The sequence below is a fragment of the Dipteris shenzhenensis genome, chromosome 16 (assembly GCF_047967505.1).
Source record: "Dipteris shenzhenensis isolate YYH24624 ecotype China chromosome 16, Dip_SZ_1.0, whole genome shotgun sequence".
NCBI classification, from domain to species: domain Eukaryota; kingdom Viridiplantae; phylum Streptophyta; class Polypodiopsida; order Gleicheniales; family Dipteridaceae; genus Dipteris; species Dipteris shenzhenensis.
In genome coordinates this window covers 28,952,470-28,969,983 of record NC_141611.1, presented here as the reverse complement: position 1 = coordinate 28,969,983, position 17,514 = coordinate 28,952,470, and the positions used below count along the sequence as shown (strand labels likewise).

The 17,514-nt window shown below is 42.1% G+C and overlaps 1 protein-coding gene across 1 annotated transcript in view; it reads left to right on the top strand.

Moving 5' to 3' along the window:
- Positions 1-17,514, top strand: part of NSF (AAA-type ATPase family protein) — a 96,437-nt gene that overhangs the window by 72,664 nt on the left and 6,259 nt on the right. Inside the window, exons 10-13 of the mRNA XM_087386790.1 lie at positions 169-224; positions 13,144-13,209; positions 13,323-13,405; positions 13,619-13,752. Of these exons, the coding sequence (XP_087242916.1) occupies positions 169-224; positions 13,144-13,209; positions 13,323-13,405; positions 13,619-13,752 (339 nt within the window). The remainder of the gene's footprint in view (positions 1-168; positions 225-13,143; positions 13,210-13,322; positions 13,406-13,618; positions 13,753-17,514) is intronic.

Genomic DNA, 17,514 nt, shown 5'->3' with positions numbered 1-17,514 from the left:
TTGGAGTATGTGAGGCTAGAGTGTATGTATATCAAGTAACGCATTGTTCTTTGATGAATGTTAAAACTTCCTTTTTGAGTGCTTTGTTGCAAAACAGTCAAGGGAGTGGTAAATTTTAACTCCTATTTAATCGCATACAAGTGATCTTCGAAATATTGTTGGTTGCAGGTGACCAAAGTGATTTGCACATCATTATTTTCGATGAGATTGATGCCATTTGCAAGGTATTTTGGTGATAGATGAAATTCGTATCATGTGTGGTGCCAGGTGTAATGTTTCCAAGTACCAAATACTTGGCTGAAAGTTGCAGGCCAAGTTGGCAATTCAGGGGTTTTAAATACATGTTAGAGGGTTAAGGAATGTCATGCACATACAAATGAAAAAATGCTGTATATATTATTTGTATGTAGGTCTATCTCTAAAAAGCAGGATATCATGCATTTGTCTCAATAGAAATGGTTGTCGTTATTTATGGATTTTGTGAACCACGTGTTTTGTGGTGGGTTGACGAATCATTACTCTAAAGGATCAATTCCTGAGCTTTTATTGTATGTGGTTTTCTTAAGTCTCATAGACCCTTTGGTTTTCCGAAGACTTCAGTAAATTTTTCGTTCTTTCTTTCTCTCTCATCACACACGCATGCATGGATGCACACATGCACATACATACATAAACAATGTGATACATGTTGTAATATTTAAGGTAGTGGATAATGTAGAAGGGTTAGGTATATGCTTCTGCCGTATTAGCGGACATGCAAATTTCACCTTGTGAAGTTTTCGTCCAAGTTGCGGCCTGCTGGTATTGTGATAATTCTTTCTATCTTAAATGGTGTGTTGCCCTATCAGCTAGATTTAGATTTATATGCTCGTTGGGGAGAGACTAAAATGACAATGTTTAGACTTCACAAGCAGTTGTAGCTTGAATGAAGAGATTTTGGACTACCTTTTGATTAGCCTTCTCCTTTAGTGCTAGCCTTCATCATGGTTGAGTCTGCCCTTCACCTCCGGAGTGCCGACAGAAACTCAGTACGAAGACTTTGTATAAATGGATGCTCAAGTATGTGTGGGTGTGTGGATTTGTATGTGTGAGAGCATATTTTTATACTATGGTCTACACCCACTGTTGGGCGCTGATGACGTCAGTGGGGATGTCATAGTAGCTAGTCCCTGCTATGCATGATGGAGTTTATGGTTTTCAACCTTGTGAGTGACTCTCATGAGATTGAAACTGCACTATGTTGTGTTTTTAGAGGATGAGTTTGGGAATGTTCCTGGATTCATCTAGGTATATGCTTCTGCCGTATTAGCGGACATGCAAATTTCACCTTGTGAAGTTTTCGTCCAAGTTGTGGCCTGCTGGTATTGTGATAATTCTTTCTATCTTAAATGGTGCGTTGCCCTATCAGCTAGATTTAGATTTAGATGCTCGTTGGGGAGAGACTAAAATGACAATGTTTAGACTTCACAAGCAGTTGTAGCTTGAATGAAGAGATTTTGGACTACCTTTTGATTAGCCTTCTCCTTTAGTGCTAGCCTTCATCATGGCTGAGTCTGCCCTTCACCTCCGGAGTGCCGACAGAAACTCAGTACGAAGACTTTGTATAAATGGATGCTCAAGTATGTGTGGGTGTGTGGATTTGCATGTGTGAGAGCATATTTTTATACTATGGTCTACATCCACTGTTGGGCGCTGATGACGTCAGTGGGGATGTCATAGTAGCTAGTCCCTGCTATGCATGATGGAGTTTATGGTTTTCAACCTTGTGAGTGACTCTCATGAGATTGAAACTGCACTATGTTGTGTTTTTAGAGGATGAGTTTGGGAATGTTCCTGGATTCATCTAGGTATATAAAAAAGGGTTAGGAGCACTTTTTCCTTCCAGTTTGTTTTTTCCTCAACCATAGTTAGTGGTTGACTTTAGGTGTGTGGGTGTCAGCTAAGGATAGAAGAGATGATGTCGGCCAATAGTGGCTTTGGATCTAGTGAAGGCTGGCGTTGTTGAGGAAGGAAATTTGTAATACAAGATTATTGGAGGCCAACCTAATCAATTTGTCTGGGCCTCTTTAGTTTTTCTTTTTTGAGACCCCCTTGAAAAAGGAGTGTCTAATTGGGCTATCCTATTATCCTCACCCTTGAGAAATGATAGCCTTAAATGTGCACCCGTGCTCTAAACTTGGTGCCAAAAATATAGCTATAACCTCCTAAAATGCTTATTTTGATGCATGTAACTTTAATAAAGGGTGCAAAATGCATGATAATTATCTAAATCATCTCTTGCTGATATGTTACATGACTAGTTTAGATTTTTCAACCAAAAGATATAGGTTGTCAAAGTTTGGCTATTTTTGACGATCAACATAGATTATTCAAAAAATAATTGAATACCATGGTAGCTCAGCTTTTTGTCCCAAACCCAAACAAGTGTCTAGTTTTCTAACATTTGCCTTTGAAAAAAACGTTGTGCCCCTCTCTCCTCTTCTGTAGTCTTCAGAGGTGGTTTGTCGTCAATTGTACATCACTAGAATCAATCTGCGCTGATGTAGTTGAAAGTGCTTCGTGCAAAGGACTTAAAATCAAATATGTATAATTCGAAACGGGAATCTGTTCTATACTAGCATATGATGAATCTATATCTAATCTCTCAAGACCAATGAGGTCCGAGTCAGTCACTGTTGTAAACTGGTACATATCCTTTGGCAATGAAAGATCAAAGTAGGTTCTCTTTGCACTCACAAATCTCATCTAGAGTCATGCTTGGTGTATCTCATCTCTTTTAGTGCTAGCCTTCGTCATGGCTGAGTCAGCCCTTCACCTTCGGAGTGCTGATAGAAACTTACTACGAAGACTTTGTATAAATGGATGCTCAAGTATGTGTGGGTGTGTGCATTTGTATGTGTGAGAGCATATGTTTATACTTTTGGGCATTGATGACGTCAGTGGGGATGTCATACTAGCTAGTCCCTGGTGGGGATGTCATACTAGCTAGTCCCTGCTATGCGTGATGGAGTTTATGGTTTCATAAGATTGAAACTGCACTGTTGTGTTTTTAGAGGATGAGTTTGGGCATGTTTCTGGAGTCATCTAGGTATATGTATAATGTGAATAGCTCCATGCTGGAGACTCTGTGCTAGAGGCTTACCTGTGTATCATCGAGAGTGTCTACCCATGAGAGCACTGTGTGTGAGTTTCCACTGTAGGGCTTATGCTCTAGTTGTTGCTGTGGGCCTTATGCTGAACAGTCAATCGTCGGTAGTACTCTGATATTTCTCTCAAAACAAAGTGTTTTGTAAAGCATGATCCAACCCTCACTCTAGTGATATGTTTCCCCAAGCCAAATAGTAGAGAGGAGGTATTTGCGGTAATGTCATTGATGTCCACAAAAGACTGAACAAGCCATAAGGGATAGAAGAGATAAATCAAAATGATTGATCACAAGTTGCAACTTCAATCATAGCTAGCAAACTGCCTATTTTCAGGTATTTGTGTCTAAAACTAAGTTTATATGGTGCATATGCGTTGTAAAAGGCCTATTTTCTGTGTTGCAAAATTTCTTTTATTTAGGATCCCTATTGTTTTGCTAGCTATTAGACAATATCGTGCACATCTCCAGGTAATAGATCTTGTATGTGAGTTTATCCTTGACGTGCTGGTATTTGCAACAATTAAGCATTACGTGGACTCATCCTCCATGTTATCTCCTCCCTTGGGAACTTTTTTCATCTACTAATGGAAACAGCGGAGGTGATGACTGTCATTGTTCATGTTGTTTTCACAGCATCATTTGCTGCTTAGATCTCCTCATATTTAATACTGATCCTCTTTGGCTGCTACCATTTCCTCTCTAAGCAAGAGCCTACTTGCATTCCCCCAGATCCCACCAAAACTGCTGGTTCCACATGTGAAACCAGCCAAAGCAAAAGTTGATATCCTACTAGTGTTACAAACCTGTCTTTGGTCTATGACCAATTACAAATCGATCCACTCCTTGTGGACTAGCTGCCAGTCCAATTCTTTTGCATTGTTGTTAGCATTAGCCACTCCAATTCTTGCCCATCACCTTCAGCCTTAGCAACTCCGATTCTTTTGCATCCCTTTTGTCTTGGGTCACTCTAACTTATTACCTTCCCCTTTGTCATCACACATTCTTAAACTTCTCCACTCCTTGTGGACTAGCTGCCAGTCCAATTCTTTTGCATTGTTGTTAGCATTAGCCACTCCAATTCTTGCCCATCACCTTCAGCCTTAGCAACTCCGATTCTTTTGCATCCCTTTTGTCTTGGGTCACTCTAACTTATTACCTTCCCCTTTGTCATCACACATTCTTAAACTTCTCCAGCCCTTTTCTGTTCCCCACACCTTAAAAGTGGCTGAAGCGGTTCAGGTGTGAAGTAAGAAACATCCAGAAGTGTGCTGGGCAAAATACAGTCGAGGAGGCTGCTCAAAACTGAGGTATGCATGAAGGAAGGGATGCTCAAGAACTTCTGCTCCTGCAGGGGCTTCAGTGGGATGAAGAATAGAGAGGCTGAGACCTCTCTTATATAGGGCGTGAAACCGCTAGAAATGACCAACTACGTCTGCCCCTTTGACCCGACTGTCAAGTCTGTTTGACTGCCAGGTCAGCCGACCTGGTCAGTTCCCAAAACCTGTCCTCAGAGTAGTCCAACCCGGCACATTTCAGGCGCACTGTTTGCTGCCCATCTCTTTGCTAACAGTGGTTGCTGTGCGCAACCCTATTCCGCTGTCTGCTGCATAGTTGCACCTGCCTTTGGATGCACTGCCCTGATGTCTTTATAAGGGCGCTCACAAGTGGGCCCCCTCTAACTAACTCCATGTGGGCCAATCCTCAATCGTTGAGTAAGATGCCCCATATGCTCACAAATAAGAGCTTTGGTAAATAAATCGGTAGCGTTTTCTTTTGTCGGGCAATAAGTTAGCTCAACATGATCAGTTGTCTGATGAAGTTAGTGAACCTCTATGTGCTTCATCCAAGCATGGAATGCTTGGTTCTTCATGATCACAATGCAACTCTGGTTGCTGCAGAGGATCTCCACCACTTTGAATCTTCTGACATTGTAATTACATGTCCCCACTTTGGGGACTGCTTCTTGTAATATAAGCATACATGGATTTCACTAAAAAAAAAGTGTGTGTGTGTGTGTGTACATATATTGACTCATTGGACACTGCGAAGCCATGTGCCCAAATTTTTTACAGTCAAAGCAAGTCCCTGCAAATAATTCCCATTTCAATTTATAAAAAGCACTTCCCATGTCAACATTCTTCACCGTGACTGAATAAGCCCCTGAACATTAAGTGTAAAGCATTTGACATGAGCAATCATATTTATAGATATTTATAGGAGAAAAACAGCTATGTACAGCAGCAACCTTTAGGATGTCAACCCTGCATTTCTACCTCAGGGTCAGGGCCGGGTCAGGGCCTCTTCCCTGAGAAGAAACATCTACCTGAGGAGTGGACAGCAAAGCAGCAACCTCTTCTTCAGGGAAGAGGGTTCTGCTAGCTGTCACTGCAGCCCATGTGATCCCATTTCCTGAATTGACCTCTAGAGGGTTTCCACTAGAAGATGCACCATTCCAAGTGCGAGGGGATAGAGGTCGTCGAATAGAAATAACTTTTCTTGAACTTTGCCATCCATCAATTGGAGGTTTCGGTCCTTTTGCTGAGGGTTGAATAACACGAAGCAAAAGGAAAGAAGTAGTTCCATTTAAAACCACTGGAGCTTTGCCTTTATCCTGATTCACAAAAAACTGTCTATTACCTCTATTTTTATTCCCAATAGAGGAAGGAGCATCTTTAGTGGGCATCTGAACAACTGGTTTAAGATGTCATGCATGAAGGATTTGCAGACACAAGGAAAGAGTGGAAAGACTCTGTTCCCTCAGTTGGTTGAAGTGGATGAAATTGTGGATCCAATTAGAGAATATGCCAAAAATGCAGTTATTTTATTTTTCCCAAGTCGGATGCCACCTGCTACAGAGGTAGGCAACTGGTTGACCCGCACACTGGCTGGCTCATTTGTTCGGAAGGTACACTATGCAGCCAGAGGTTTTTTTGAGGTCATTATGGTAGATGAGATTCACAGGCAAATGCTTTTGGAATATTCGCCCATCTTTTTTCGGGCAGCAAATGGTGCAAGTTTTGCCATGGTCTCCCACAAGGGATTTTCAGGCTTTGATCCGACACCGATGTCCGGTCTGGGTTGAAGTTGTAGACTTCCCGCAATGCATGGCTTCACTCTTGCCTAAAATTGCCGCGACTTTAGGCAAAGTGGTTTGCCCACCACGGCCTAATGGCAACTCAAATCGATTTTGCATTCTCTGGGATACTGATAATCCCACACTAGAGTATGTGTGACAATAGGAAATGGAAATCTGTGTGGTTGTATATCAATAGATTTCAGTGTGACATAGTGGCATTACAAGAACACAATCAACATGTCTATGCAAGAAAGACAGGTCATTACTGTGGATATGATATCTTCTATGCTGGGGAGCACTCTTTCTCAGGTGTAGTCTTTCTGATCAAGCATGAGCTTCAGCTAGTTATTGCTTTGAATGATAATCAAGACAGATGGATTAATCTTCAATGCATCATTCAAGGCGAGGTGTTTGAATTTGCATCTGTCTATGCATCTCAATCTTCTCGGGATAGAACTGCAATTTGGGATGCCATGCAACGATATCCATAGAGATATCATGCCTTTATATGTGGGGATTTCAATAATGCTCCACAACAGGGTGACAATATATCAGGAAATACTCATATGTTAACCCCTGAAAGGCATGCATGGTCTCAATTACTGATGCATCTTGCTTTGGTTGATCTTTGGAAGGAATTGCAGCCTTTGTCACCAGGATACACTTTCCAACATAATGCCCTTTCTTCATCAGGCACGTTTGGATCGCTGGTATAGTGTAGCTCCACAACAAAATGATGATTTTACATGCAAAATGTGGATTGACTATGCCTTTGTGCATTTAGATGATGCACCTTTATGGTTGAGGTTATCTTTTTATGATATGCCAGATGATAGACTGCCTCAAAGGCGACATCTGATTGTGAACAATAGCTATTTGCAGCATGTTGTTTTCAAGGCCATGGTTACTGAAGCATCTCACTCTCTGTCTTCTCAGAGCCACTTTGATATTGATAATGCATGGGATTCTTTTGTTTCCAAAATGCAAGTTGTAATTAGAGGTTATGGCAAGTTTACATGAAGACTCCGAGGGAAATTGTTGCTCAGACCAAATTGACTTGTCAAGACCTCACGGAACTCAGTCATCTTTGTCCATTGTCCTTGCATGAGCAAACAACACTATGCCAAGCTAGACATTGTTTTCAAATCAATGATCACAGGAAACTAGCTAAATGGGAGACTAGAGCAAGACAGAGCTTTTACAGATAAAGGCTGCTCTTCCAAACAATTTTTTAAAAGCTTGCATCAGAAGAGATAAAAAAGAAACATTTACAGGGTGCTTCTTCCTGATGGTTCATGGACTACACTACGGTCACATCTTGCTTCTATTTGTGTACATCATTTCTCTTAGTAGTTTGGTTCTGCAGATCCTCCCTCGCAGCAGGTTTTGTCTGCAAGAAATTTACTTTTACAACATGTTTCTCCTGTTATTTTCACTACTCAAGCTTTGGAATTGGAGGAACCCTTTACTGAGAGGGAATTGTGAGATGCAATTAAATCCTGTGGTAGATGGAAATCTCTAGGATGGGATGGTCTTACAGTTGAGTTTTTTCTAGAATATTAGCCTCTTTTGAAGCATACATTGCTGCATATGATGAACTCTGCTTGGCAAAATCAGAAAATGCCAGACACATGGAAGGGAGGTCTTGTTAAACTCCTTTCAAAAAAGCAAAAATGTGAATCTTTGGTTGATTGGAGACCTATCAAGCTTATGCCAGTCATTTACAAAGTTACTACCAAAATGATTGTTGATTGGCTAAAAGGTTATTTACATGATGGGTTGCATCCTGCGCAATATGGTTTTGTTCCTCGTAGGCATATCACAGATAACATTGCTAATGCTCATGTTGGAATCGAATATGCCAAATATATGCAGCAGGATGTTTTGCTATTGCAAGTTGATATTGCCAAAGCTTTTAATACTGTTAAGTGGGACTTTATTTCATCCACTATGCAGGCCTTGGGATTTGGCACAAAAATGCAGCAAGTTATCAATTGGCTATATCAAGATAGTAAAGCTGTTTGCATACTTTCAGGGGATATTTCTACAACCTGGACTCTTGGTTGTTCTGTTCGGCAAGGATGTCCCCTCAGTGCTTTACTTTTTGCCATAGCCACTCATCCAATGCTTCAATATATGGACCACCTCTTGGACACTGGCATGTTGCACGGATTGGAAATTCTTGGCAGCCGTAGCATGATCGCTCAAGCATATGCTGATGATTCTTTCTTTAACCCGAAAAATACTCGGAGCGATCTCTCCATGATTATGCAGGCTCTTTCTACATATGGTTTGGATGCTGGTCTTCGTGTCAATTTTCAGAAATCAAAATTATTGCCGTTGCATGCTAAAGATTGGCATAGTCTTTTGTGGTCTGGGGAAATTGTTTTTTTCTCAATTGATTCGACATCTTGGCTATCCTCTAGGTTGGGGGCTCACTCGTTCTCAACAAACTGATTGGGTGCTCACAAAGTTGAGGGCGAAACTTGAATATTGGAAGCTTGCAACTTGGCCATTACATGTTCGTTTGCGAATAACGCAATCCATTTTGATAGCATACATACAATTCTATTTGCCTCTCATCATGTTCACTAAGGTAGATCTGATTTCCTTTATGTCTGCTATTATGGAGATTTTCTGGTGTTAAAAAAATGGCAAGAAAAGTCTCAGATTACTCTCTATGCATCGTCTCTACTCTTCAAAGATGCATGGGGGTCTGAACATACTCAATATTCAAATGCATATACTTGCTCACAGGGGGAAAATGATGTTGCAGTTTATGCAAGGGGATCAGCCTTGGGCTTTCATGATCTGCTCTCTTTTGTTGCATATTGATACTTCTGCTTTTGGGCATTGGCAGCCTACATAGTGGGATTTCCTATTTGGCTCTATTCAAGGCAAGATCAGAGACTGCCCTTTTGTTTCTCGTTTGCTTCTTGATTGGAAGCATATTTTATCCCACTTGGAATGAAATGGCAGAGATTCTTTGTCGGGAAATTCCTTGAGGGCTGAGAATATTTATTGGTCCAAAGTATTCCACCCTCCTTTGGCTATACAAGAACCCAGGCGTTCTTATTTTCTATCTTTCAAAGGCATTTCTTCTATGGCGGATGTACTTCAGGATGATGGCACTCTTTTATCTTTTTCTATGGCTGCTAGCAAATATGGTTTAGGAGCTCATTACCGTCCTTTATGGCATCAAATTTCAGAAATGCTTCAACCGTTCTTACCAGTACCTCGTTTGAAACTTCAAAATAGGCTTGAGGATTGGATTCTACATTCTTCTTCCTCTTCAGCTCGTCCTGTGAAGCTCTCACATATCACAGTGCCTTCTCTGTATAAAGTGTTATTACTTCCGCCTTGGATTTCTAACAGAGAAATTCTGTTTGGCATATGGATCGCCCACTAAAGTGGTGGAGAAAGCCGCTGCATCTCCTTTGGCATTATAAAGTCCCTCTTCGACAACAGCTTTTCCTTTGGCGAGTCCTACTTGGCATTTTTCCATCTGGGCAGTTACTCGCGCATAGACATATTGCTCCGGCTGCTTGCCACAGATGTCTACATTCTGCTGAATCTGTGCTTCACATCTTCTGGCACTGTCCACACACTTGTGATTTCCTCGCTCTTATCCGACAGGGGCTTCGAGCGAGATTTCCTACTGTTACTTTTGGCAGGTTCTTCTGGTTGTTTGGTTTTCATCCAGCTAGATAGGGTTTTGATTTATTTTTTGTTTGGGTTTGCTACTGGGCACTGTGGACTCTATGGATGGACAGAAATCATAGAGTTTTTGGTGATCCTACTTTTCCATCCTTTCTTTTGTCAAACGATCTCTGCAGCAATCGTTATATGATTGCTTTTAGACTCATTTGATTGATCATGATGTATATACAGCTTATGCTGAGAAGCTTGCTTAAAAGTATTTACGGATATGAGGTGTAACGAACCTCTTGACAAACAAGGAAATGAGACACATAGCTTGGGCATCTATTGCATCTCATGTCCGTGAAAAGCAGCATGTGCAGCTGGTGCAACTGGCCTCACCTAAGCTTGTTGCCTATCATGGGGATTACCTCCTTGCTGAGGTGTACCAATCTCTTGGATGGGTATCTTCACGGTAAAACTCCACAGGGAAAAATTGGTGCCATCCAATTTATCCTATTGGGTAAAAACTCCAAACACATCTCCCGGATTTGATCTGATAATCCATCTTCAAATATGAATGCACAAGCTGCCCTCAAAAACTCAGTTGCTGTGAATGATGTTGCACCAACAAAAATCACTGTTCCACAAGCCAATGCTTGGAAAGGCAAATGCAACCTGATTGTAACAGTTTAGAGTTGAAAAGGCTGTACTGTTTGAATAGTCCAAAATTCACAGTTATGCTCCTCCGATTTGGACAGCAAAATACCATAAACTTTGCACCAAATATGGCAGATAAACCCCACTAATGAAGCTAGCAAGCCTAATAAATGACAGGGTTTTTTACTTCTGTTTTGACAGCTTCAGAACAGCTCCTGTGCAGGATTAAAAACTGTCTCGAAAATGCAATGGTTGTGGTACACTCCTTTAACAAAGATAGCTTATATGGCATCCAATTGATTGCAACATACAGAGCCAGCTGTTGCACAGAGTCAGCCGCGCAGCCACGTCTGAAACCCAGCTGCAGAACCTCAGGATGTGAGAAAGCTGTGAGCAGGCTGCTTTGAGCTACTGTGGTCTGCTCCGAACAGCAGCACAGGCCGTGGAAACAGCAGAGACCTTCCGAAACAGTCATCTACTGAAGTGCCTGAGAGGCGCCTATATTTCAGAGGCTGTCGGCAGCCTATCCCAAGACGCTAGCTGCTGATGTTGAAAAACAGCAGGAGCACTGAGAAAACCACCTCTAAATGAGTCGAGCTGGAGTCGCATTCAAAACAGAGGCTACATAGCAGCTTCTGCAGCAGTTAGAGCTTTGACAGGAGAGATATATGCCCCAAAGATAGCAGAACTGCCTCAAAAAATGCACCAGAACAGGTTGCCCAGCTGAAGAGCAGCTCCTAGAGTGCTCCTTTGGAGGTGCCTAGGTGCAAATCGCAGGCTGAAGGTGGTGGCAGTAAGAACACAGGTCAACTAGGGCTGCAGGTGAAGGTTTCTCAAGACAAAACTGCTCTCTTGGACTTGGAATGAACTGGGGAGCACAGGGCAAGGTGACAACGTGGTTCTGATACCAAATGTGGGTGATGGAGGTGGAGAACAATGCGAGGAGCAATCAAAACGTGAAGCTCTCTCAAACAAAAGTTTCAAGAAGAGTGTTCAAAGGGTTGTCCACCCGACAAAACCCTAAAACCCTAGCTTAACCCAGACTAGGTCCCACAGACATCATATATACATTGCGCCACTTAGATGGTCAGCTATTCGAACTTCCGACCCCTCCTCTACTGTTCTTTGCATTTGTGTACTCTCCCTCAGGCAACGCAGTGTCTCTCTCTATTGATATTCTTGTCTCATACATCAGCCAAGGGTTTGGATGCTCCCTTTACGGGCTGCATCACTTAGCATAGACCCTTTGGTCTTTCGAAGACATTAATAATCGCCCCCCCCCCCCCCTCTGTGAGGATGATCATGGGCAGCAATAGCATTTGCAACTGCAAGACCTTGCTACTGTTTTTGCTTCTCCAAAGCAATCTGCTTGCGACATTCACAGATGTCATGACAGGGCTTCTTGCAATAATTACAGCGCTTCTTCTTCTTCCCATCAGTAGGAGAAGAAGATGATGAGGTACTAGATGAAGGTTTGGGCTTGCTGTAAAATTTTCCTCCTTTTCCTTTGCCCCCGTGATTGGTGGCAAAGGCCTAATTTACATGAATAGAAGTAGGCAGCCCTGTTTTGACAACTGCTCCTCTGCAGAGTAGGGAAACAAGCTGATTGGAGCTATAGTGGTTGGGGTTACCCATGGCCACTAGCCTCAATGTCGTAGCAAATCATCAGGGAGCCCATCAAGTGTCATAGACACAACCTGTGAATCTGGGGGAAAATCTCATCAACGTTGAAGAGCTGATATTGTGGATTAGGATCACATTGCTCAGGTAATGCAAAAGCTGGTTTTGGTCCAAAGATGTATAATTCTACCTTTTCGCTATATCAAAAGAGTATTGCTTGATACATTCTTGGAGGTGACCTCTCTCGCTCATGGACACTGGGTGGATCAGTGCTGCAGGGATGCCCCCTCAATGCTTTACTTTATGCCATTGCCACCCATCCATTGTTATTGTGTATTGATACACTTATGGATGAAGGCGATTTGCATGGGCTGCAAGTATTGGATGGTAAACATTTTGTGGCTCAAGCATACATGAATGACTCTTTTTTCATCCTAAGAAACACTTGGTTGGACATGCACTCTATCGTGGATGCTTTGGAGTTATATGGATTGGCAGCCCGTTCTTTAGCTGGCTGATTACTGATTTGCAAGTGCTTCTGCAATATATATATGTTGGTCGGTATGTCCCCCTGATGTGGGCAACAACATGGATTTGGAGAGTATACATTGGAGTAAGCACTCTCCCTTGCCCCTCACCATAGTAGAACCTTGGAAAGCATTCTACAAGGATTTACCTTTTAAGCTTGCCTAATCTGAAAGGAAGCCCTAATGCAGTTTGCGTAGTTTGGTTGGAGTATGTAGAGTTGGTGAACTTGTAATCAAACCTAAATATGTTTGAAAGATCTAGCTTTTACATAAGAGTAGTAATCTACAATTCATGAGAGTGTCTTATTAACACATTTGTTTTTAATCAATTTGTAAAAAGCCAGTAACAGGGCTTTTATAAGAGCAATATAGTTATATTGTGCCCTTGTATGAGTGGCTGTTGTACTTAGTTTGCGATAGGTAATCACATTGTTCCCATAATTTATTTAGTGTCAATTTCTATGTTATCATGGCAGAGTCGAGGCTCAACAAGAGATGGAACGGGAGTTCATGATAGTATTGTGAATCAACTTCTTACTAAGGTCTTATTTCTTTGTGCTTGTCTTCTAGCTCATTGCTTTGTGAAAAGGTAATAAATTGAACAAGGGGAAAGACTGGAAGGTGGAGTAACTACTTGTAATATTTTGTCTATCAGATTGACGGTGTTGAAGCATTGAACAACATCCTCTTGATAGGGATGACAAACCGCAAGGACCTTCTTGATGAGGCTTTACTGAGGTAAGTTGCAATAATGATTTTATGCAGTTTCTAGTCGTAGTATTACCTCATGTGATCTTGTTTTGGCTGCATCAAAGATATTCATACCACCAAGATAGATTTAATGAATGGCTAGATCAGTGTTGTGTAGGTGGCCAAATCTCATTCTTGAATTGCTAGCATGTAGGAACAAACCTTTTTAAAGGATTTGTAATGTGGTGGTTCCCTCTGCAGGCCAGGACGTTTAGAAGTCCAAATTGAGATAGGGCTTCCTGATGAAAGAGGGCGGGTACAAATCCTTCAAATTCACTCAAGTAAAATGAAGGAGAACTCTTTTCTTGCAAGTGACGTTAATCTTGAAGAGCTTGGTAAGCATTATGACTATTTTAGTGAAAGCTATTTTCCTGTTCTTCTATGGCATCTGTGAGCTAAATTTGCAAATTTTGTATCTTAATATATATTCCTTCTGTGTTGAATAGTTATATTTATGGATATAAAGAGACTATGGAAATTGACACCTGTCCCTGCTTTGCAAAGAAGAAATGTAAAACAGATCAATAGACGAAAGAGAGGGTCTTGCCAGTGCTAAAGAGCTATGCCTCTGCTATCTCTGGTTTCTAACTATGATTTTGAGACTAATTGTCTTTTGTGGGCTAGAATATGGATGTAGTATAGTGGTAATCAAGGCAGCAGTCAAGTTTGTTTATTCTTCCCATCCTCTTTTTCTTTTTGAGGTATATATCCTGTTGATGACAAACGTTTGCTCTCAGGCAGAGGAAGATCTTTTGATTCTTTAAATGATTGAACAATTATTGCCAACCATTATTGAGGTGATGCCTCTATTTGAACCTCCAGCCACTCCCAATCTTTAGTTAAACCTTTTTGTAGCTTTCAATCATTTTGGCTCTCATAAAAATCACCCTTACAAAAGCCCATGGCTGCTAGACACTTGCCAATGAACGTGTTTAATATACCTGGTGATTCGACTTTGCTTTTCAAAGATTCCCCTTTGAGAGAGTGGGTGGGACGAGATTGGTTCACCGTTGATCATCAGTACTAGGTTCGTTAGAATCCCTAGATGGCTAGAACTTGCCACATTTGCTATAGTTTGAATGCATAAGTGGGGGACGACCCTAGGTTACTTATGAGTTGAGCTCTTTTCGCATGTATGGGCTGCCGAGTGCTTTGCTTGGAGGACTAAAAAACATAACGAAACGTTCTGCTAGAAAGATTTCACTGAAACGTGCGACATGCCTCATGATGAAATGTCTAGGGAATCCCATGCTTATAAACTGCCGGCTGCGCCTCTTTTGGCTCGCCGTTCCAGCTACAATTTGCTCCTCTCTTCCCTTTTTCAACTCACCTATCCTTCCCATAGCTATCCATACTTGTTCCTCCTTCCTGCAAGTGCGTGGCCACAAAATCCTTGCTTCTACATTTTGTCCAAACCTCTCTCTTGCTTCTTTTGATGAGCCCGGGGTGGGTGGGTACACAACGGCATCGGCTATGTTGAGTGTTAGAGGAGACATCAAAAAAGTAGGTGAGGGAAATCTAAAAAGTAGTCGAAATGTTCTGAAGCTATCTTGAAATGATGCCCAGGAGCTTGTACTAAAGGTGGCTAGGCAAAAACTAGGGGCGGCAGTTCAAAAACTGAAGTGACAATGCACAAAATAGGTGGCAACTAAAACAATTATGACCAACCAGCCATGGTTGTGCACCTGGCAGTGAAAACTGAGGGGAGCAGGTCTGAATTGAAGAGGTAAGCCTGCTTTGATACCAAATGTTGAAAATAGTGAATGGTGAACACAAAAAAATGTACTGCATTCAAGAGTGTGTGTTACAAATGAATAGCCAAAATGAGGATATATATCCTCTACACAAGCACACTAACCCTAGAGGAAAAGAGTACCCCAATTGTAGCTTTAACCACATTAATAATCTAACATCTGGGGTCTACTTCCCAAAATGCTCTTGCATATAAGGCTACTGGTCAAATGAGAGAATAAAAGAGAAGTGATTTCATGCTCACGTGCTAGGAGTTGACCTGAAAACACTCTCTCTCTAGTCTTGGTAACGATGCGTGCTGCTAGTTTCATGGTAAACTTGGGACATGTGAAATCGCACCCCAAGTATACATAGGATCCGACCATCCCAACCGGCTCCTCTACAAGGGTGTGTGTCTCACGTTGGAGCTGAGCTTTGTTAATATTGCAGATCATATTCTTGGTTTTAACCAGGTTGATCTTCATGTCTCCTCTCTCACAGAAAGCCTGCTGTGCTATCAAAATGCATATGTACCCCCTTTGCTATGTTTGAGATCAGTATCAAATTGTCTACATAAAATAGGATTGTCATGACAGCCTGGGCTAGAGTCGACGATCCACGACCTCCTATGGTTTCACAATAGAGGCTAGCTTGTCAATGTAGAGGCCAAAGAGGGTGGAGGAGAGAGGGCGCTCTTGCTTAATCCCAATGGTGTTGCTCACCTCCTCTGATAACTCCTGTGTGGTGTGCACTATGCCTGCGATTCTCTCATACAGAGCCATTTTGCCCATATAACATCGCCTACAGTGCCCAAGGTTCGAAGTCATGCAATGAGGTGAGCCCATGGTACTGAGTCAATTCATCGCAGTTCTTTTAGAAGTCCACAAAGCAAAAATATACTCTGTGTTTTCAGTGACCGGCCACCTGTATGATGGCTCTAAGGGTAAAGATGTGATCCAGTGTGGATGGATCTCATCTAAAACTGCCTATCCTGTCACTGGGATGCTTGTGTTCTCATTGTCCTCATTGATGTGTATCTCCAAAGCCGACCCATAAACCTTGGTCATCAGATGGCCAATCACAATGGCTCGCTAGCTTGCATCCATGGGAATCCTTGCCTTGTGGTTCAAGAGGTTGGAAAGCCATTGTAGAAGACTTCGTTAAACAGTTTAGTTAGTACTGGAGCAAGTATGCCCCACCCGTGGGCTAGATAGTTGTGCTTGGAGGCCCTCTTGATCCTTGGCTTTGTCATTCTGAAGCTTCTTAGTGGCCTTTTTATACGTGCTGTGGAGGTGGTCAAATGAGGAATGTTCTCGAAATCAGTATGGGTTGGTTAGGGACATCATAAAGTGTGTCTGCGTAAGCTTCCAAAGATATAGGATGTGGTGACCACCTTTTTAGAAGCTTCATCCAAATTCTTTGGAATTATTACTGTACAAGGCACATAAGAGCTCTTGTTCATGGCGGGCTAGAAACTATTGTTTCATTTGTCGCACCAGATGTCAATACTGTTTTTTGATTTGTTCTTGGTCCAGTTGTCTTTGTCTGGCCTCAAAGTGCCAGCATTCCTTGTGTTTTCTATTAAGGGAAGGAGTATTGAGTTGCAATGTGGATGGAATTAGTGAGGAAGAGAGCTTAGGCATTCTATGTCAGGTTGTTCATCTGTGTTCTAATAGAGTGGCAAGATAGCTACCATATATGTGGTCTAGGGAGTGGTCAAAGTCATGATGGTAGTATGTTTATGGTGTGGTCCTTTGTGTATCTTGGATGTGTTGGGGAAGTGTTAGATCGAAAGATAGATGTGAATGGTCTGCTCCTAGCATGAGGGGGTGAACTGGGAGGTTAGGAATTTGTGAAGTGAAGGCCGGGGATTGCGTGATGTAGCCCACTATACTTATGTACCTTTCTGATCTTGGCCATCTTTGTAACGTGTTGGAGATTAGCATCTCACGAGTGGCACATGTTGGTGCAGAGACGAGACACACGAGGAGAGAGCAAGCACACAAAGCTCAAAAATTGATACAGAAGATGTGACTAAAGTCACATCATATACATGGATAAGGTTGTGCTTGCTAAGCACACCCTGCAGGTCACATGGAAGTGTGCCTGCCAAGCTCGGGGGAAAAAAACCTCCACTAGTTGGAGTTAAAAAGTGCCTCGGGCCTACACCTAAGGTGTCACCCTACACTCCAACACATAGGTGCTAACAAACCCCCCTGGAGTGAAGTGGTGACAGTGTACAAGGCAAATGTGACATCAATCACCAAAAGGAAGTAAGTTCAGAAGCTTGCGAAAGCCTTCGAACTTCTCACGAGACAATGCTTTGGTGAATATATCTGCCACATTGTCATGTGTAGGCACATAGA